Source organism: Theropithecus gelada, chromosome 16 (genome assembly GCF_003255815.1).
Source record: "Theropithecus gelada isolate Dixy chromosome 16, Tgel_1.0, whole genome shotgun sequence".
Classification (NCBI taxonomy): domain Eukaryota; kingdom Metazoa; phylum Chordata; class Mammalia; order Primates; family Cercopithecidae; genus Theropithecus; species Theropithecus gelada.
The window spans coordinates 48,059,578-48,079,950 of NC_037684.1; the positions used below are offsets into that span (position 1 = coordinate 48,059,578).

General features: G+C 51.9%; 2 protein-coding genes across 18 annotated transcripts in view; one reads left to right on the plus strand and one right to left on the minus strand.

Moving 5' to 3' along the window:
• Positions 1-98: 98 nt before the first annotated feature.
• NAT9 (N-acetyltransferase 9 (putative)) lies at positions 99-6,261 on the minus strand. Of its 15 annotated transcripts, XM_025363415.1 has the most exons (8): positions 6,103-6,174; positions 5,645-5,692; positions 5,461-5,546; positions 3,124-3,236; positions 2,461-2,604; positions 1,772-1,831; positions 1,516-1,610; positions 99-1,414 (listed from the first exon to the last, which is right to left on the minus strand). In XM_025363415.1, exons 3-8 carry the CDS (start codon positions 5,535-5,537, stop codon positions 1,280-1,282), a joined length of 624 nt encoding a protein of 207 aa, XP_025219200.1. In that variant the 5' UTR covers positions 5,538-5,546; positions 5,645-5,692; positions 6,103-6,174; the 3' UTR covers positions 99-1,279. The 15 variants fall into 15 exon arrangements, with proteins under 15 accessions (XP_025219200.1, XP_025219191.1, XP_025219192.1 ...); XM_025363406.1 differs by having other exon boundaries at positions 5,461-5,692; positions 6,103-6,261; XM_025363407.1 differs by lacking the exon at positions 5,645-5,692 and having other exon boundaries at positions 6,107-6,255.
• Positions 6,262-6,317: 56 nt separating this feature from the next.
• The window catches only part of TMEM104 (transmembrane protein 104), a 64,051-nt gene continuing 49,995 nt past the window's right edge, over positions 6,318-20,373 (plus strand). For 2 of the 3 annotated variants that reach the window (XM_025363688.1, XM_025363686.1), the window contains exons 1-5: positions 6,319-6,413; positions 7,110-7,221; positions 16,203-16,324; positions 18,886-18,967; positions 20,277-20,373. In XM_025363688.1, coding sequence (XP_025219473.1) covers positions 7,177-7,221; positions 16,203-16,324; positions 18,886-18,967; positions 20,277-20,373 — 346 coding nt within the window. In that variant the 5' untranslated portion in view covers positions 6,319-6,413; positions 7,110-7,176. Of the gene's footprint in view, positions 6,414-7,109; positions 7,222-16,202; positions 16,325-18,885; positions 18,968-20,276 lie in introns of all 3 variants that reach the window. The other variant, XM_025363687.1, reaches the window with a different exon arrangement.

Genomic DNA, 20,373 nt, shown 5'->3' on the forward strand with positions numbered 1-20,373 from the left:
TCATTAACCTGAAGACTGGTGGAAGGAATGGGTGGCCTCGAGGGAACTCCCATTGCTGAGGTACACGTGGAACGAAGGGAGCCACGGCAAACAACACGTTCATTTTATGATGTTCGTTTTATACTGAGGCATGTTTTCAGTTTCAGTTTTTCACACGCAGTCTGGTGTGAGACTCCAGGATCAAGGGGGCTCGGAGGCCTTAGGCAAGTCACCTTACTTATCTAAGACTGTTTCCCTGCCTGGAAAATACCCTGCAAGCCTCCTGTGGTTGTGTTTTGAAAGCATGCCTGGCCTTTCTTGACAGCCACCCCAGATGATGGCAGGGCATGGAAGACTGTTAGGAGTCAGAGTGCCCCCCTCAGGTGGAGGGAGACTGGGCCAGCTCTACTTTGTAAGCCGTGGGTGCCAGGTAGCCCGGCCACCCTGAGCTTGTGCCTCCACTGCCCCCACGTGGCCAGTCAGGTGCAGCTGCTCCTAGAGGTGCAGGGTGAAGAGCAGATGTGAGAGCACCAGAGGGACATAGCTGATGGCCTGACGCTGTCTTCAGGAGGGCACCCCAAGGGGCCTCTGCTTCCTCAGTGCACCCTGAGCTTCATCAACAGAGGGGTGTTCTCCGGCCACAAGGAGCTGTATCCAACACTAATGCCTTTAAACTCAAGCCTGGCTCCAGGAGAGAGGAGGAGGGACGCTAGGTTGAGGGGCCAGGCCACACTCTCTCTGGACCACCTGTTGTTCCCGGGTCAAGCTCCCAGGGTCACAGCAGCCTGCTTCTGCAGGACAAGAGAACCAAGCTGCCCTTGAGTAGACACGGAGGCTGGGCCTCCTGGTAGCTCTTGATACAGACTAAATGGGAAAACTAGGAAAGCTGGCCATGCCTGGAGCTTCACTCCCAGCCAGGGCAGCACCTCTGGCCTCCAAGGAGAAAGGTCTCTCCACTCCCATCCATGCTCCAGGTACCCCTGCACCTCCAGCTCCCACCTTCATCCCAACATCTCCCATGGATTCCTGCCCTCCATGCCAGTTTCCTAGAGTCTGGGTCTGGCTTTGGCCAGGAGGGGAGAAGGGAACTGGCCCTGGCCCTGGCCCTGGAGTCTGCTCAGCCACACCGCCAGCTGGAGGGAGGCCACAGCAAGCCCCGCCACAGTCTGAAGGGCCCCGAAAGGTGATTCCCAGCCTGGGGCTGGGCCAGGAGCACTCTCCCAGTGCAGGGCTCTGGTCTTTGGAGTGCGTGGGCCCAACACCCTGCTCACACAGGGTGGCTGCCCACAAGGCCCAGCCATCAGCAGGGCTCTGCCGACCCATCTCTGTAAGGCTTCTCTTCCACGTGGCTGGTCTGCTCCAGAAGCCACTGATGCTCGGACTCACTCACTGTCAGTCGGAGGGTCACCTCCTGAAAAACGCTGCTCGCAGCTACCTACGTGAGCCAGAGAGAACAAAGCCTGCTTAGTTACAGTATTAACACCACCAGGCCCACCACCCAGGTCTAGGCCCCACTCTGCCCAAGGACATCCTTACCTGCTCAAAGTGAAGTTTCTGGAACATCCGGATGCTTGGTTCATTTTCTTGCCCAATTTTAGCCTCAAACTTGGTCAGACCTAGTGTGGTCACTCCTCGCAGAGATGAGAGAGGGGCAAGTAAGGAGGCGCCTACCCCCACCCCTCCTGTCCCAAGCTGCAGAGGAGGAACCTTCACCTGCCCCCAACCCTCAGACCTGAACAAGGTTCACATGGGGCCTGGCCACTTCCCGCATTGTCTGCTCACACTTTCTTACCGTAAGACAGCATCGCAAGAACGGCCTCAGTGCCAAGGCCCTTACCCCTGCAGCTGGGCTCTAGGAGAAACAACAGGAGCGGCACTGATGCCATGTGCCAGGCTCCAGTGTGGGCACTTGACAGACACCATCTCATTTAATTCTCAACAACTCTGAAGTTGCTACTATCATGACCATTCTGCAGACGAGGAAACAAGCACAGAGAAGTGCGAAAGGCCTCACAGCTTGCAACCCAGCAATTTGACTTTAAAGCTGACTCCTTTACCTCATGGAGTCAGTATGCTGCTTCACGGGGATAGTCAGTAGCCACTTGGGGGAAACTGAGGACCAAGAAGGAGCAGAAACAGGAGAGCCTCCCCCTGTAATATGACAAGATGCTCCAGAGAAGACCATTTATTTTCTGAGGGTCCCCAGCCCACCCCAAGTATGGGACTGACCATCCTTGAATGTACCCCATACCAAGGGTTAAGTTCACGCCTAAGCACAAGGAGTAAAGTGATGTGCCTGAGGGTGTACCACCAGGCTGAGGGGGGCTAGGTGGGCAGGCTGCCCAGCCAGGCCCTGGGCTCACCAACATGGAGCCTCCCAGTGAGCCCTGTGAGTGCCCACCCTATGCGGCCTCTGCAGGCTCAGGGTCAGCATATCTGACAGCCAAGAGTTGGGGGAAGGCAGGGCTAGGTGAAACAAACCTGCAATCATGACCTCGATCTCCCCCAAGGTGGGGTCTTCTAGATCTGTGAGGAAGAGGTTCACATCTCCCACCATGCAACTCTCTTCGGTGGCGCCTGGCTGGGCCTGCCACTTCTCGGCATCCAGCACAATGAAGGTACACTCTGAGGAGGAGGTGACAGGGCTATCACACACACTTCCCAGAGGAGAGAAGAGAGGATGGTATTCCCACCCAAACCAGAGCACTGCAGAACACCAGCATCTCTGAGTCTGCCAGGAGAAGAGGGGGTCCCAGAGCTTCCTTCAGCTCATTACAAAAGTCCAAATCTGCCTCCTACAGAAAAAGCCTCTCCAACTAGCAACCAAATTCTAAGACAGCAGGGAAGACAGAGGAGCACGGTCACCACACTAGGCTGTGGTGAGGGATGTGAGGGGCAGGGCGGAAATTTACAGCCCTACTTTCTCTAAATCCTTCCAAGCCCAACGCAGTGCATGGGGAAGAGGACAGAAGGGTCAGCCACAGGGACTGGCTTCAGGGGCATGAGAATACAGGAGTTCCAGCACCTTTCAGGCTTTTCACAAAACTTCTGTAGCCGGGACTGGGAAAGGGAGGGAACCTGGAGACTGACTGTGGATCAGCCCTCCTAGTACCAGGGCTAGGGAGAGTGGGGGGCACTCCTCACTGTCTGCATCTTCCCGCCAGCTGCGCTGCATGGCATACTCCTGCTCCAGGGTCAGCGGCTCTGAGGCTGTCAAACGCTGCAGCTCCTCTGATTTCATCCACTCGTGATACCTGCTGGGACAGAGGGGTGACCTTAGACATGGAGGACTCATTCAGAGGCATATGTCTGACACCTTATAATGTGAGGGTCCAGAACCCCACAGGGCTAACATAGGGCTCAAAGAAGACCCAAACGGTTATGACTGCTCCTAAGGCAGGGGCCACGGGCACAAGACCCAGAAGCAAGCTAGTCTTACACGAGAACAGCAGGAGGAGTCAGTTCTATCTGTCCAACTTCCTATCCTGTCTCGGATCAGTGCGGAGGAGCAGTCTGAAACCAAACATTCTTCACATTCCAGAAGGGGAAGTATATGGCAAGCTGACCTCAACAAAGGCGGCTGGACAGATCCCCACAAAGTTAGGGCACCAGGAACCCTCAAACCGAACACTACAAGTAGAGAATACCCAGCTACAGCACCCCTACCCCAATCTACCAGCCATGTGCCAACTGCCCCCAGAGGAATCCCATCAGGACTCGGTCCTGGCCTTTCAAATGGTAGATATCACAACTCATCAGCTCAGAGTTTAAGGACAAGCTAACGTTAAGTCTCCAAGAACGGAACATAATCCCTGGCACCAGGGAAACATCACTAATTTATGATTAGGCGAAAAGACAATTTCTTTTTCTTACACATTTTAGTTTACATAAAGCAATTCCTTGCTGAAAGGCCAAAAAGAAAGCTAGAGAAAGAAAGGGAAGAGGATGGGCAGCTCCTTCCAAGGAAGTCACAGTCCCTAGCTTCTGCTATTTTTTTTTTTCTTTTTTAATTTTTTTTTTTTTTGTGAGACGGAGTTTCACTCTTGTTGCCCAGGCTGGGATCACAGGCATGTGCCACCACACCCAGCTAATGTTTTTGTATTTTTAGTAGAGACGGGGTTTCTCCATGTTGGTCAGGCTGGTCTCTTTTTTTTTTTTTTCCTGAGATGGAGTCTCCATCACCCAGGCTGGAGTGCAGTGGCGCGATCTTGGCTCACTGCAAGCTCTGCCTCCTGGGTTCACGCCATTCTCCTGCCTCAGCCTCCCAAGTATTAGGGACTACAGGTGCCCGCCACCATGCCCAGCTAATTTTTTTATATTTTTAGTAGAGACGTGGTTTCACCGTATTAGCCAGGATGGTCTCGATCTCCTGACCTTGTGATCTGCCCACCTCAGCCTCTCGTGCTGGGATTACAGGCCTGAGCCACTGCGCCCAGCCTTTTTTCTTTTCTTTCTTTTTTTTTTTTTTTTTTTGAGACAGAGTCTTGCTCTGTTATCTAGGCTGGAGTGCAGTGGTGTGATCTCGGCTCACCGCAACCTCCCCCTCCCTGGTACAAGCAATTCTCCTGCCTCACCCTCCCAAGCAGCTGGGATTACAGGTGCCTGCTACCAAGCCCAGCTAATTTTTTTGAGTTTTCTTAAAGACAGGGTTTCATCATGTTGGCCAGGCTGATCTCGAACTCCTGACCTCGTGATCCAACTGCCTCAGCCTCCCAAAGTGCTGAGATTACAAGAGTGAGACACCCGGCCTTTTTTTTTTTTTTCTTTTTTTGAGACGGAGTCTCGCTCTGTTGCCCAGACTGGAGTGCAGCAGTGTGATCCTGGCTCACTGCAACCTCCGACTCCCTGGTTCAAGCGATTCTCCTGCCTCAGCCTCCCGAGTAGCTGGGATTACAGGTGCCTGCCACCAAGTCTTGCTAATTTTTTGTATTTTTAATAGAGACGGCGTTTCATCATGTTGACCAGGCTGGTCTCGAACTCCTGGCCTCATAATCCGCCCGCCTCAGCCTCCCAAAGTGCTGGGGTTACAGGTGCCAGCCACCGTGCCGGCTTTTTTTTTTTTTTGAGACAGGTTCTTGCTCTGTCACTCAGGCTGGAGTACTGTGGTGCAATCACAGCTCACCGCAGTCTTCAGCTCCTGGGCTCAGGCAATCCTCCCACCTCAGCCTCCCTAGTAGCTGGGACTACAGCTGTGAACAACCATGCCTGACTAATTTTTATATTTTTTGTAGAGACGAGGTCTCGCTATGTTACCCAAGCTGGTCTCGAACTCCTGGGCTCAAGTGATCCTCCTGCCACAGCCTCCCAAAGTCCTGGGATTACAGGCGTCAGCCAGGGCACCCAGCCTTTTTTTTCCCCCCTCATATGTAGTTATTTCTCACAACCAATGTTTCTTCTTAGGGGAAACAGCCCTGAGACTGGGGCTGTACCTTACATAGCTCTGGATGCTGCTACGCGCCCTATGTCAAGCAGGAAAGATACCTGGGCACATGCTCCGAGGTGTAGGGTACAAGTACCACCTTCTTCCCCAGCAGCATGGTGTTCTGATTCAACCTCATGGTAGCAGCCTGCATGCAGATAGGGAGAGCAAAGACTTCAGGACCCTGAATTTCCTCTAACTTTGGGTGGGCGCTCCGGCGTTCCTGCTGGGGCTAAGTTGACTTACGTCATTCGTTCCTTCCAGACACTCCAGAGAATACAGACTCCAAAAATTCTTGCAAGAAAGAGAACCGGGCTGGTTAAGGATAATTAAACAATCTTTGACTCCCACCCCAGGGGGCCAAGCCTGGGCTCCGTTTCTGCCGGTTCCTTCCGTCCACTCCCCAGAACTTCGATTCCTCAAACCCAAGCACCAAGTACCAAGCCTTATCTCCAGAGCTCCCATTACTTGCCCCAGTCCAGGGATTCCAACCCAGAGTCAACTTTCAGCCCTGCCTTAAACCTGCTTCCAACCTCACCGTGGCGACCACCCCACGGGGCTCTGCCCACTCCCTCCTCCCCGCCCCCGACCACTTCAGGGTAAGGCGGGCTTAGTCTCAGGCCCTCCCCTTTAAGTGGCGTTCTAGACCACTCTCCTCGACCCTCCAACCACGCGGACCCGGGTACTGCCAAGCTCACACCCACCCACCACCGACGAAGTCGTCCACTGCAGAAGGGGTGATCCACCTCCTCCAACCAGCCACTGTCCCAGGCCCGACCGGCTGCCGCCCCTCCCGCATGCGCGTGACAGCGCGCCCCGCCCACTTCCGCCATGCTGACGGCAGCCGCCTTGCCCCAATCCCGGTCCCGCCCCCGCGAGGCGCCCAATCAGCGCGCCCGAGGAAGGTGGGCTGCGGGGCGGGCGCATGCGCGCCGCGGACGCTGGTGCGGGACAGCTGGCGCCGGCAGCAGCCTACCGGCGGGAGGTGGTGGCTTCGGAGCTGGCTGTGCTGCAGGTGTCGTGTCGGGTCGGGTCGGGTCGGGTCGGGACGGGCGAGAGAGGACTGGACGGGATGGGATAGGTTGGGGCGGGGCGGGGCTGCATCAGACTCGGGACTCCTCCAGGAGGCAGAGAGAGGGAGAGTCTGGGAGTGGGGCTCTTGAGAAAAGAGGGAGCTTTGAGGGTGGGGAACCCTAAGAGAGTAGGTTGGGCCAGGGAGTGGAGGCCCCGTTAAGAAAAGAAGGCCTTAGGGCCTTGAGTGGGGTTGGAGGGGTAATGTAGGAAAGCCCCCAGCTCCCTGCCCTAGGCAGAGGCGGCAGACAGTTCCTTGGGCTCCCCTGTGTGGTACTGAGCTCCTGGTTCCTGGAATTAAATGGGGATAACCACCCCAGAGCGTGGAAAGGGGGCTCTTGTGGTGAGTGAGACTTAGTGGCTTTAGAGGCCCCTTCAATCACTTGCACTCCGAGCAGCATTGAAAACATCCGTGCTGGGCACAGAGCAGTGCCATGCACAGCAAGGGAAAAGTTAGAAGAAATCGTCCAGATTTCTGTCATCCAGGGTGACCCCTCCCTCGGGGTTGAGTCTTGTGACAGATACTGAGGCCCTAAGTGTCTGTGATAAAAGAACCAGAGGTGGTGGGGGAAGTCTACAAGCCTCCTCCCACCCCTATCTCAGTCCATCCGACAGGTGAACTCCGCTCTTTTGTTTTAAGGAGCTGCAGCAGCCGCCGCCCCTCCACCTAAGGAACCTCGGCTGCCAGCCCTTCCTCACTTTTGGAAATGGCGGGTGAAATTACAGAGACCGGGGAGCTCTATTCTTCCTACGTAAGTGTGACTTATAGAACCTTTTGCTCACTGAAGTGTTCCTGGCTTCTAGAAAAGCACACTGCTTCCTGGGGATGGGACTAGTGAGTGCTGCTGCTTGAGCAAACAGTGGTGGAAGCAGGATGGGGGAGTTCCATGGGGCAGCGGCTACATGGCTACTCTGGTGGCTCAGAATGTAAGTCAGATTTATTCTCTTTTTAAGGTGTTCGTCAGAGTGGTCAAACCAAACAAAATCGCCGTGCTGTTTGTAATGTTAATCCTGGGCGAGGCGCGGTGGCTCACACCTGTAATCCCAGCACTTTTTGAGGCCCAGGTGGGCAGATGTCCTGAGGTCTGGAGTTCAAGACCAGCCTGGCCAACATGGTAAAACCCTGTCTCTATTAAAAATACAAAATTAGCCAGGCATAGTGGCATGTGCCTGTAATCCCAGCTACTCGGGAGGCTGAGGCAGGAGAATCACGTGAACTCGGGAGGCGGAGGTTGCAGTGAGCTGAGATTGAGCCATTGCACTCCAGCCTGGGCAAAAGGAGCGAAACTCCGTCTCAAAAATAAATAAATAAATAAATAATGTTCATCTCCAGGCTACCACTTGCCTGCAGTGCTGCCCTTCAGATGAACAGTGATTGACAGCTGTTGACTCTGGGGTTTGCTCATCTCAGTAGTTGGAAACCGCTTTGATCTTTACTGAATTTTAAATTGCACAACTTTTATAGTCTTGGATGGCGTAAGAAGCAGCGAAAGCATACAAAGACTTCTAATTACAGTTTGGTGGACTCTGCAATTAGAACGGCTAGCATGATTGATTTCACTGTCTTAGGTCTGTGTTACCTCTCGCTGCCCCCAACACATACTCAATTTATCTTCTCTATGTAACATATGATTGGTCATAGTTGTTACATCACAGGGCCATCTTGTCTGGATAAGTAGCCAGAGGGTTGGAATAATCAGATGGTTGACTCAGGTTGTTACCAACTATCCCAGGCAAAAGCAGCACTGCCCTAAGTAGCAAGAGTCTTCTTTCTAGAACTTGACCAAGAGTCTTCTTTCTAGAACTTGACCTGCCTTCAACAGCTGCCCTGCCTTGTATATAGCTTCCTAGCCTGGGGATCCCTGGTCTTTTTCTGCTAGCTTCACAGACTAGCATTGTGGTGTGATGGACAAGGAAGTGTCTCCACAAGGAAGTGTCTTAGAGATACTTCCTTCACAGCTGGAAGAAAGCCTTCCTGATTCCAGAGTCTTCCTATTGGGCCTGTGCCATTCATGTGTGGCAGTAAAGGAACCTTCTTCACCCTTCACCTCTGTAATTTCTCAGGGGAAGGGGTTTTTTGTTTGTTTGTTTGTTTGTTTGTTTTGAGACGGAGTCTTGCTGTCGCCCAGGCTGGAGTGCAGTGGCGCGATCTCGGCCTACTGCAAGCTCCGCCTCCCGGGTTCACGCCATTGTCCTGCCTCAGCCTCCCGAGTAGCTGGGACTACAGGCGCCCGCCACCTCACCCGGCTAGTTTTTTTGTATTTTTAGTAGAGACGGGGTTTCACCGTGTTAGCCAGGATGGTCTCGATCTCCTGACCTTGTGATCCACCCATTTCGGCCTCCCAAAGTGCTGGGATTACAGGCTTGAGCCACCACGCCCGGCCTTTTTTTTTTTTTTTTAAGACAGAGTTTCACTCTGGTTGCCCAGGCTAGAGTGCAATGGCGCAATGTCAGCTCACTGCCTCCGCCTCCTGGGTTCAAGCGATTCTCCTGCCCCAGCCTCTCAAGTAGCTGGGACTACAGGCTTGCACCACCACGCCTGGCTAACTTTTTGTATTTAGTAGAGACAGGGTTTCACCATGTTGGTCATGCTGATCTTGAATTCCTGACCTCAGGTGATCCACCTGCCTCATCCTCCCAAAGTGCTAGGATTACAGCTGTGCGCCACTGCACCCGGCCTCTCAGGGGAAGTCTTTCATGAACCCTGGAATGGAATGAATAGTGTCCCTCTCATTTGTGGAATTATGTAAAGCTCTCAGCCTCCTGCTGTCAGCGATGAACTCTCCATGCTGTCTATTAATATAAAAGTCACCACGGTTCCTGCTTTTTCTTACAACATCTGTAAACTTAAAGATAAGGAAATGAGTCATCCCTGTAACTAAGTTTTGTAAGGAAAACACTTTGATATGTCCCCATTTCTTTTTTTTTTTTTTTTTTTTTTTGAGGCAGAGTCTCGCTCTGTCGCCCAGGCTGGAGTGCAGTAGCGCGATCTCTGCTCACTGCAAGCTCCGCCTCCCGGGTTCCCGCCATTCTCCTGCCTCAGCCTCCCAAGTAGCTGGGACTACAGGCGCCGCCACCACGCCCGGCTAATTTTTTTGTATTTTTAGTAGAGACGGGGTTTCATTGTGTTAGCCAGGATGGTCTCGATCTCGTGACCTCGTGATCCGCCTGTCTCGGCCTCCCAAAGTGCTGGGATTACAGGCTTGAGCCACCGCGCCCGGCCTGTCCCCATTTCTTGTGTGTCCGGTTGTTTAAGGGGTCCTTTCACAGGTTACGTGCCCACAGGAAATCAGGAAGTTAGGCCCGCAAGCTTCAGTGCCCTCTGCCCTTTTTTGTTCTCCATCTCCTATGTGTTTTATTTCATTCAGGGTATTTGTTGCCCAGAGGGCCAGCTCTGGGCATTGGCCATAAACAAGTGCTTGTGTTCTTTTATCCTGCTGGTGAAGAGAGATGTAGGGAGGAGGTGGGGTGGGGTAGGGATGATGTGGCATCAAACAGGAGGTATAGTGGTCAGTGTTCTGAGGGGAGAAGATGCCTGCTTCCTGAGGGTTCCTTCACTCCCCCATCCTGGAACAATTCTTGGTCCTCTGTAAGACCAGAAGAGTTTGTTGTCACTGAGCTCAGATAGGCTGTGGAACTAACTTGCTGCTGGCCCCAGCTGAAGACAATGTGAACAGAACTCTGCTCTGCCTTGGGAAACCAAGAAATGGGGCATGTAATTCATACATGTGCTTCAGCGCATGGTCATTTACAAGACAAAGCCTCTCCTTAGTTCTTTATTGCCCATTCATTTTGAGTTCTTTTCCCCTTCAGGAGTTCCAAGGATGTTCGCTTTAGCTTGAATTATTCTGCCTAAAATATTTGTAACAAGTAGATGAGCCACCTAGGTGGCTCAGATGTCCCACTCTCTCAAGGATAGTGCTGAACACAGGAACGTGGTTCAGACAGGTACGTGTCCCCGTAAGGGATCTCAGGACAGGCATGTCTGTTTCTCCATTTATGAGGACCAGGAGTGACACAGAACTGAGGTGGTTGTCGTGTGATCAAAATACAGGATGCCATAGGTCACGCCCGACAGAAGGGTCAGCCACTGAGGGTGCCTCTGCCTGCTGGTTCCTGCTCAAGATTGTTGTGGTTGCTTTCGAAGGAGAGAGTGCTTGTTTCACACCCTGAAATCCTAGTCATTGCTTCCGCATCTTTGCTGCCTTCTGTTTCCTTTGACAACTGTCAGAAGGGAAGCTGTTGAAAGATACTGGTGACGTCTGCCCCATGCAGGCCATGAGTGAGGCTACTGGGTGGAGGTGAGGCATGTGGGATGCTGCACTGAGCTCTCTAGAGCATAGGAGAGCAGGCCAGCAGTCCCAAGGAGCAGTGCCTGTGCCTCCTCCAGTGCAGCCACAGAGGAAGAGGTGAGAATTGGAGGTAACTCAGTTTAGGACGCATGCATTGGTCTTCATTATCGAGACTGCAGTAGAGCCTGTTCCTCAGCTTTCTGCCACTACTTCCCAGAGTCTGGCCCACAGAACCGTCCCACGACCAACAAAAGAGAAGGTCTCCTTTCTCTTCCTTCCCCACAACCCCTCCTAACCCAGCCTGTGGCTCAGCCCAGATTTGCTTCCTGCCTCTATGTCTGCTCCTTGTGATTGGCCCTCACTGATTACCTTTACAGAAGGTAAAGAGGATTGAATGCTTACTAGGACTGCCGCAGTCCTCAGAAAGCAGAGAAGTCCTACATTACCCTGCAGGATTCCCTGAGTGCCCACTAAACACACAGGGCTTGCTTTGGAACTGAAAAAATTGCAACAAAGCAAGACAACTGCAGTTACCCATTTCTGCTCTTAACTGTAGTTTCTCTCTTCATTTATTTCTTTGTAAAGTTCTTAAAGGTTCGTAAGTTTCTTTTGGGAGCATGCTTATTTCATTGTACCTCTCTCTACAGCAGTGGTTGTCAACTAGTGGTGATTCTGCCCCTCAGAGGACAGTAGGCAGTGTCTAGAGGCATTTTTGATTGTCAGAACACTAATGGTTGGAGAGAGGTTGTTACTGGCACCTAGTGGACAAAGGCCAGGGATGTCACTAAACATCCTACAATGCACAGGACAGGCGCCCATCATGAAAAAAGACTTGGCCCCCAAATTTCCACAGTGCCCAAGCTGAGAAACCCTGATCCACAAGAGACCTTTGACTTTTACATCCCAAGACCTTTAAGCTTCCCTGAATTTACAAATGCCTCTTATACTGTTTAGTTTCTCCATAAAACTTTTGCCCAAGAACCATTACTTTCTTTTTCTTAAGACAGGGTCTCACTCTGTCACCCAGTGAGCAATTACAGCTCACTGCAGCCTTGACTTCTGGGCTCAGGTGATTTTCCCATCTCAGTCTTCCAAGTAGCTGGGACTACAGGTGCTTACCACCATCCCTGGCTAATATTTCTTATTTTTTGTAGAGACACAGTCTTGCTCCATTTCCTAGGCTGGTCTCAAACTGCTAGACTCAAGCCATCCTCCCACCTCAGGAGTGCTGGGATCACAGGCATGAGCCACCATACCTAGCCTAGAACTATCACTTTCTTATGCCTCTTTGCTTTCTCTTTGCTTCCATTATGGGAAATCATTCTCCATAAAGAAATAAGGTTTTTATCTCTTTGTAAGTATTACTGCTTACAGAAGCGATAAGCAGAGCACAGAGCTGCAGGGAGGGCAGATGTTAGGTTGTCTGCTGGGGTCTGTTCTGTTAGTGCCCTGCTCCAAATGCTCCAAAACATCCAATCCCCTGTCCCATCCAAAAGGGCTCTGTGCAGTCTGACTGCAGCCTCTTCCAGCCCCACCCCTGCTCAGCTTACTGTGCTTCAGCCACACAGGCCTTCTGAAAGCTCCTGCAGCCTACCTGCCTCTTTCCCACTGTAGGCCTCTGGACCGGGAAGTCTCTCCCTCGTCTGTTGCCTGGGCAGCACCTTCTCATCCTCCAGCTCCCTTCCTGTTTCCAGTGCTTTCCCACTGTGTCGTCTCACAGCGCCCTGATTCTTTGCTTCATAACGCCTCTCTCAAGCTGAAACCGTAGTTGTTTTCTTCCCAGGCTGGAGTGCAGTGGCATGATCTCAGCTCACTGCAACCTCTGCCTCCCGAGTTCAAGTGATTCTCATGCCTCAGCCTCCCGAGTAGCTGGGATTACAGGCGTGCACCATCATGCCCGGCTAATTTTTTGTATTTTAGTAGAGATGGAGTTTTGCCATGTTGCCCAGGCTAGTCTCGAACTCCTCAGCTGAGGCAATATGCCCACCTCAAAGTGCTAGGATCACAGGTGTGAGCCACCGCACCTGGCCTGTAGTTGTTTTCCTGTTGTCTGTCTCCTCCTTAGAATGTAGCCCCATGAGTTCAAGGGCCATATCTGTCTGGTTTATTATCATATCCTCAGTTCCAAGCACAGGGCCCAGTCTGTAGAAGGCTCTTGTTTGTTGTTGAATAAATGAACAGAACTGAACTAGCTAGATGACCCATTCCCACCCTTGTACGCACGAGCATGAAAGTGCCAGTGATTGAAACTAACCTCAGCAAAAGTAAACATGAGTTAGTTATAGACATTCACAGTTACTGTGAAAAGCCAGAACTTCCCATTCAGAAGACCAGCAGTGGGCTGTGTGTTCCCTGTCTCGCCCAGCTTCTGCCCTCAAAATTATTCTAGCAGCACCACTCTAAGCCAGGACTCCCAGAAGGGAATCATATCATGATGATGTTGTGATCCAAGCAAGGCAGTAGGAAGATGATTCAAACTTGTTTTCATCCTTCTGGGATTTGTCTGTGGGATCAAACTGAGGTCGCGGACTGGGCGCAGTGGCTCACTCCTGTAATCCCAGCACTTTGGGCAGCCGAGGCGGGTGGATCACCTGAGGTCGGGTGTTAGAGACCAGCCCAGCCAACATGGCGAAACGCTGTCTCTACTAAAATTACAAAACTTAGCCAGACATGGTGGTGGGTGCCTGTAATCCCAGCTACTCCAGAGGCTGAGGCAGGAGAATCGCTTGAATCTGGGAGGCGGAGGTTGCAGTGAGCCAAGATCACACCACTGCACTCCAACCTGGGTAACAGAGCAAGACTCCGTCTCAAAAAATAAAAATTGAGATTGTGATGTCCAAAACTGGATGATGAAGACTCTCAGCCTCACGTCAGAGATAACCCAAGCAGGGTCCAGTGCAATCAGCTGGGTGTTCCCATCTCCAGCCTGTGTGCCAGGCACCCTGAGAAATGCAGAAAGAAGTGAGACACAGCCCACAGTCACAGTGAGCTTCATGTTTAGTAACACGGAAAAGAGAAATATGCCAATATCTGAAATCCAAGAGAGGGCATAAGAAGTGTTATTGCCACAAGGATTCAAAGGCGGGAGGCAGGACAACTTTGGGAGCCTGGGAAGGACTTTGTGGTAGAAGTTGCATTAGAGGCCGGGCACGGTGGCTCACGCCTGTAATCCCAGCACTTTGGGAAGCTGAGGCGGGCGGATCACGAGGTCAGGAGATCGAGACCATCCTGGCTAACACGGTGAAACCCCGTCTCTACTAAAAATACAAAAAATTAGCCGGGCGTGGTGGCGGGCACCTGTAGTCCCAGCTACTCGGGAGGCTGAGGCAGGAGAATGGCGTGAACCCAGGAGGCGGAGCTTGCAGTGAGCACTCACTCCAGCCTGGGCGACAGAGCGAGACTCACTCTCAAAAAAAAAAAAAAAAGAAGTTGCATTGGAATGGGCCCTGAAGGCTGGGTAGGAGTTGAGGGGCTGGGGAGATGGCACAAGAGGACTTTGGTCCTGTGCCAGGTATTCACGTACTGCAGGCAGAGAGCTTTCCTCTCCACAGGGTGGCCTCCCTTATGTCCTGCTCTCAAATGTCCAGTTAGCACCTGCTGGGAAGCCTGTCTTTTCTAACCACTGCCCAGCCCCTCCTTCCCCCAGCCAATAGCCCCAAGGTGGGAGTTGGCCATCTCTATTTCTTCATGCTTTTTTTTTTTTTTTTTTGAGATGGAATCTCACTCTGTCGTCGCCCAGTCTGGAGTGCAGCGGCACGATCTTGGCTCACTGCAACCTCCACCTCCCAGGTTCAAGCAATTCTCCTGCCTCAGCCTCCTGAGAAGCTGGGACTACAGGCACACGCCACAGCCCGGCTAATTTTTGTATTTTCAGTAGAGACAGGGTTTCACCATGTTAGCCAGGATGGTCTCGATCTCCTGACCTCGTGATCCGCCCGCCTCAGCTTCCCAAAGTGCTGGGATTACAGGCGTGAGCCACCGTGCCCGGCCTCTTCATGCTTTAAAAAAAAACATAATTGACCGAGTCTGGGAGAATGGGCAGCAATTTGTGTGTTTCTGATCACAAATTCAGCATGTGGCTATCTTAGAAAACTTTTAAAATAAAGAAAAGCGCATCTTTCTAAGAACAGGAAGAGAAAATGAGAAATGGGTGAGCATTCCCAGAGATGGGGTGTTTGTCTTTTTTAATGATCAGAAACAGGTGGTAAAGCTTACGGTAAGTCACCCAATTTAGCAGAGTACAGGAAGACCAGTTAGGAGTCTACTGCACCAGTCCAGGCCAGAAAGACTCATTTGAATTGTAAATAAGGATAGGAGCCAGAGTTAGCCACCAAAGAAGTTCCAGAAATAAAGTCACTAGGACTGTGATCTGGGGGGGAGGGAAGGAGGATGGGGCTACTAATGGGGTGTCTAGGTGTAGGTGACTAGCAGGCAGCTGGACTTGAGGTCTGCAGAAAGGTTGATACTAAGAGAAATACACGAGGAAAGGAGGCGTGTGCTTGGTGGAGCCTGCTGATTGCACCAGTAAAGGAAGCAGATGATGCCAAAATAAGGGTGGGCTTCTGGGAGGGAGGATTGGCAGGGGAGGAGGCTGGGGGATTGGAGAGCATCACAGAAGGGTAGGGGCTTGGGTCAGACAGGAAGTTCACGGTTCAGATCTTAGAAAGGGAATCATTGTAAACTGTGGGTTGGTTTAAAAACTTGAAGTCAGTGACCTGAGAAATCACCCTGAAGTTGGGTGGGCAAGCAGGGAGGGAAGAATGGGGAGTGGCTGCTAATGGAAATGGGTTTTTTTGTGGGGTGATAAAATGAAATTAGCTGCTGGTGCTGGTCACACAACCTTGTGAATATTACTAAAACCCACTGATGTATGTACTTTAAATGGGTGGATTTTATGGTATGTGAATTATATCTCAAATTTATTAGAGAAAACCTGAAGTTGATATGGGGAGGGGGTGGAGAAAGGGAAGCATGAATATCCATGTCCCAAAGGACAATGGCAAGGACCTTGAGCCCACATGCTCAGTGGTCTTGGAAAAGTGGGTGTTTCTTGGAGGTCAGCATTATGCGCTCACCTTCGTGCCAGGTACCCCGCCTGTGGTGCTCTACCCCCAGGAAGCCTACAGCCTGGTTGAGCAGAGTGCTAGCATCTGCGGTGCAGCTTTAGGAGGGGACGGCAGTGATGACAGTAGGAATAGAGATGAAACTGAACCCCAGGGCTTGAGTCATCCACGTATTCATGGTTGGTTAACAGGCTCTGTGGTTGCAAGGCCTGGCTCCTTAGACCCCAGGTGTAATTCTCCTGTCCTGCCTCCTTCCCTGTCTAAAGTCTGGCCTTCTGGCCTCCACAGCGGTGCCATCACTAGGGTCGTTCCTTGGGAACTGTTAAGGGGAGATGTTGATTAAGTTCTGGGCTTGAATGTCGCCTCTGTCGGTTCCAGGTTGGGCTGGTGTACATGTTTAACCTCATCGTGGGCACGGGTGCACTCACCATGCCCAAGGCCTTCGCCACCGCCGGGTGGCTCGTCAGCCTCGTCCTGCTGGTGTTCCTGGGCTTCATGAGGTGAGAGGCAGTGGGGGCTTTCCCACAGGGGCCAGGAGTGGAGCAGGAGGCAGTCGGCCCAGGAAGCCCGAACATGAGGGCACTGAGGGGTGGGAAGACCTGTCTACCCCGTGTCTAGCTCAGTGAGTCCCTGCCAGGGTAGTCAGAGAGGAGACAGTAGTCACAGAGGCCTCCTGGTGGCTTGTGTTAGGGGAGCGGTTACACAGCCCTGGTCAGATAACAACCTGGACGTCCACTAGGCTTTGGAATGTTTCATATGATGCTGGCCTATTTCTTCCCTGGCAGATTTACCTCCCCTGCTATTAAATGTATGCTTTATTAACATTACCATCAAGTGTTGCCATCTGAGAAAATACCACCCAGCCACAGAAAAAGAATCTAACAAACATTTAAGGTGATATAGGAAATCAGTTTGGAATTTAGAATTTACTTAAGGTAATTCACAAATTAGGTGATAAACACACGCCTGGGTGCATGATCAAGCATGGCACTCGCCTGTCGTGTACCTCCCCAGGTCTTTAGGGACGCCTACTCCTTGAGCCAGGTGTGTGGGCCTCACCAGCCGGTGCTTCAGGGAGGGTGGGTTCCACCCGAGGCTCTTCTCAGGATTCCCACACACGTGGGGACGGGACGGGTCTGAAGTCGTCAGCAAGTGCCCCAGGCCAGGAAGGGATTTAGGACTAGGCACTTCCATCCTCAACCAGGTAGGAATCCACAAGCTGCAAAAAAGAGATGGGAAGGAGCACCTGGAAATACCTCCCCTGAGAGAAGCGACCCCCGATCTGTGCACCAAGCACCCTTCGGGGTACTGAGGGAGCCTCACCAACAACAATCTCTGCCTGTGCAGACTTGACTTTATTTTGTGGGGAGACAGACAGTGAGCAGTGAGGATAATAAATGGGTAAATTGAAGAGTGAGCTGGAAGGCAATGAGTGCTGTGGAAAGAGGAAGGCATAGCAGGGCAAGGGGACTAAGATGCCGGGTGAAGCAGGGTTAGGGAGGGCTGCATCTAAGTGAGGATCTGAATGGGGAGGGGGTGGGTGCTGGTGGAAGGATGAGACGGAGCTTAGTAGTTGGAGCAAACTAAGACGTACAAGAAGCTGAATGGGATAGGAAAGCACCCACGGTTTTCAGTTCCTTCATGCATTTCTTTTGGGGAGTTTTAAGAGTGAATCTTGGGGCACTATTGGTTCATTATCTACTGTGAGCCCTGGCAGCCAAGAGCTCTAGAAGTCTTTGTCCTTACATGACCCTGCTGTCCCCTTTAAAGGACCTTTAGCACAGGCAGCCATCGAATGGGAAGTGTTCATTAGGGGCTCCCAGGCAGGGGGTGCCACACCCCACTCCTTGCTCAACTCATTTGTGTTTGAACGTGATCAATGAGTTGGCCTTCCGCAACCATGAGAAGTCTCTTTATGCCTTAATTAAGATTGATTTTAATTTCACTTCCAAAAAGAAGGGTAAATCCAAAGCCCTTAAAATGGTCACTTAGGCAAGATAATGAGAAACCTTTCTTGGAGATGCTGAGGCAGTTGGAATGGGGGTTTCAAAGCTGGCTGCTCCCCCAGAGTGGGAGTGAGTGTGGGTTTAACTGATGTGGGGCCAAGCGACTCCTCTGCCTCCTGCCACCTGACCTCGGGGCGAGCAGTCAGCCCCCCATCCCTTGTCAATACTCAGGGAGGGGCAGGGGTGAGTCTGATGGCAGAGCTGTCCTGGCCTCAAGAAAGCAGGAGATGAGTGTTCGTCCCACGCTGTTCCATGGCAGAGATGGATCCATACCTCAGGTTTTATTAGCAGGAAGGCAGCCCACTTCTGTATTCTCCGTTAACAAAAGCATTCATGCATTCCAGCTGTCATCTAGTTCTCAAGTTTCTTTAAGAGGAAAAGAAAAGATGATTTTTCCAATCTAGTCTGACTTCTCGGCAAGCATCTGAGGCCACCTCCCAATCTCCCTTTCGAATTGGTCCGTAGAAGTGCAAGCTTATTTTAATATTAGCCAGATTATTTGGAAAGTAAAAAGTACTGCCAAAGAAAAAAGGGATGGATTCCGGAGCCGAGTGCCCATTTCCAATTATCCATGCCTGTGCGCCTTCCATTAGTGTACGTAATTGGGAGGTGACCATTCGCCTGTGTCCTTGCAAGGTGAGGTGAAAGCTGCCTGCTGTCCTTCCAGAAGCTGGGGGGGCCCTTTGTGAAGCAGCCTCCCCTCACTGAGAGCATCCTTTGGCATCTGTCCCCCACAGCCCCTCCTGGGTGTGCAGCACAGCTTGTCCCAGCATCGCTTCTGCCCCCAGCTCCCTCTCTCCTTTGGGTAGTTTCCCTCCCATCACTCAGCTCACGCCCCTCTCTCTCATGCACCGGAAATACGTTCTCACCTTAGACAGCAACATCAAAGCACGCACACCTTTTTACCAGGTAAAGCCCATCTCTAGGGAACAGCTCTCAGGAAAGAAAATGGTCCGGGCTGGTGGGTCTGGTCGGTTCTTACAATGGTGTCTCCCTTCTGTCTGTCTCCTCCAACTTCCTGTCTGCCTTTGGCGCTGGGCACTCGGACCCCTCAGCTTCGTGACCACCACCTTTGTGATAGAGGCCATGGCCGCAGCCAACGCGCAGCTCCGCTGGAAGAGGATGGAGAACCTCAAGGTGTGTGTGTCTCTGGGCTATGCCTCTGTTCCACCAGCTACCCAACAGGCGCTCTCAGCAGCCCATTCTTTTCCTCTCAGTGCACGGCGGGCTCTGTCCATGGCACTGCTCCCGGACCCCAGTCCCAGAGCTGAAGCTTAATAGCCACCTAAAGCTTAAAGCACAGATGGAGCCTCTGCCACTTTCCCGTCTCAGCCTCAGGCCCTCCTACCCCCACCCGCACCCAGCTCAGCTGTTTGAAACCTTTGTACCCAGGAACTGTGCTGTTTCTTCTTCCCGAGTGAGTCTCCGCCGCCTCTAATGGGGCAGCATAGCTGTGCTGAGAGCTTCCTAATCAGATACAGATACCCTGCAGAAAGAACACGGGGGCCAGTGCGGTGGCTCACACCTGTAATCCCAGCACTTTGGGAGGCCGAGGCAGACGGATCACTTGAAGTCAGGAGTTCAAGATCAGCCTGGCCAACATGGTGAAACCTCAGCTCTACTAAAAATACAAAAGTTAGCCAGGCGTGATGATGTGTGCCTGTAATCCCAGCTACTCAGGAGGCTGAGGCACAAGAATTGCATGAATTGGGAGATGAAGGTTGCGGTGAGCTGAGATCGCGCCACTGCACTCCATCCTGGGCGACAGAGTGAGATGGTATGGAGTGGCAAGTGTCTCAAAAAGAAAAAAAAAAAAAAGAGGCCAGGCACAGTGGCTCATGCCTGTAATCCCAGCACTTTGGGAGGCCGAGGTAGGTGGATCACCCAAGGTCAGGAATTCAAGACCAGCCTGACCAACACGGTGAAATCCCATCTCTACTAAAAATACAAAAATTAGCTGGCCGTGGTGGCAAGTGCTTGTAATCCTAGCTACTCGGGAGTCTAAGGCTGGAGAACCGCTTGAACCTGGGAGGCAGAGGTTGCAGTGAGTTGAGATCGTGCCATTGCACTCCAGCCTGGGCGACAAGAGCAAAACTTCATCTCAAAAGAAAAAAAAAATAAGAACAAATGAAGCAGGTTCACCATTGTCCCAGGGCTTTTCTGTAGAGTTCCGTGCTCTTATTTTTTCTTTTTCTCTTTTTTTTTTTTTTTTTTTTTGAGACAGGGTGTTCACTCTGTCACCCAGCCTGGAGTGCAGTGTTGCAATCACGGCTCACTGCAGCCTCGATCTCATAGGCTCAGGTGATCCTCCCATCTCAGCCTCCCAGGTAGCTGGGACTACAGGCACATGACACCACACCTGACTAACATTTTGTATTTTTTTGATGTGCTTTTTTGTTTTCCTTTGTTTTTCTCCCTCCTCCTCATCCACCCTACCGCCTCCTAGGAGGAGGAAGATGACGACTCCTCCACAGCCTCAGACAGCGATGTTCTCATCCGGGACAACTACGAGCGGGCAGAGAAGCGGCCCATCCTGTCTGTGC

Coding starts and splice junctions, on each gene's coding strand:
- NAT9 (XM_025363400.1), bottom strand. CDS start 6,231: ATGGCGGAAGTGGGCGGGGCGCGCTGTCACGCGCATGCGGGAGGGGCG. Junction 1,832..2,460: donor GATCGAGGTCATGATTGCAG/GTTTGTTTCACC, acceptor TGTTTCTCCTAG/AGCCCAGCTGCAGGGGTAAG. Junction 1,415..1,515: donor AGAAACTTCACTTTGAGCAG/GTAAGGATGTCC, acceptor TGGCTCACGTAG/GTAGCTGCGAGCAGCGTTTT.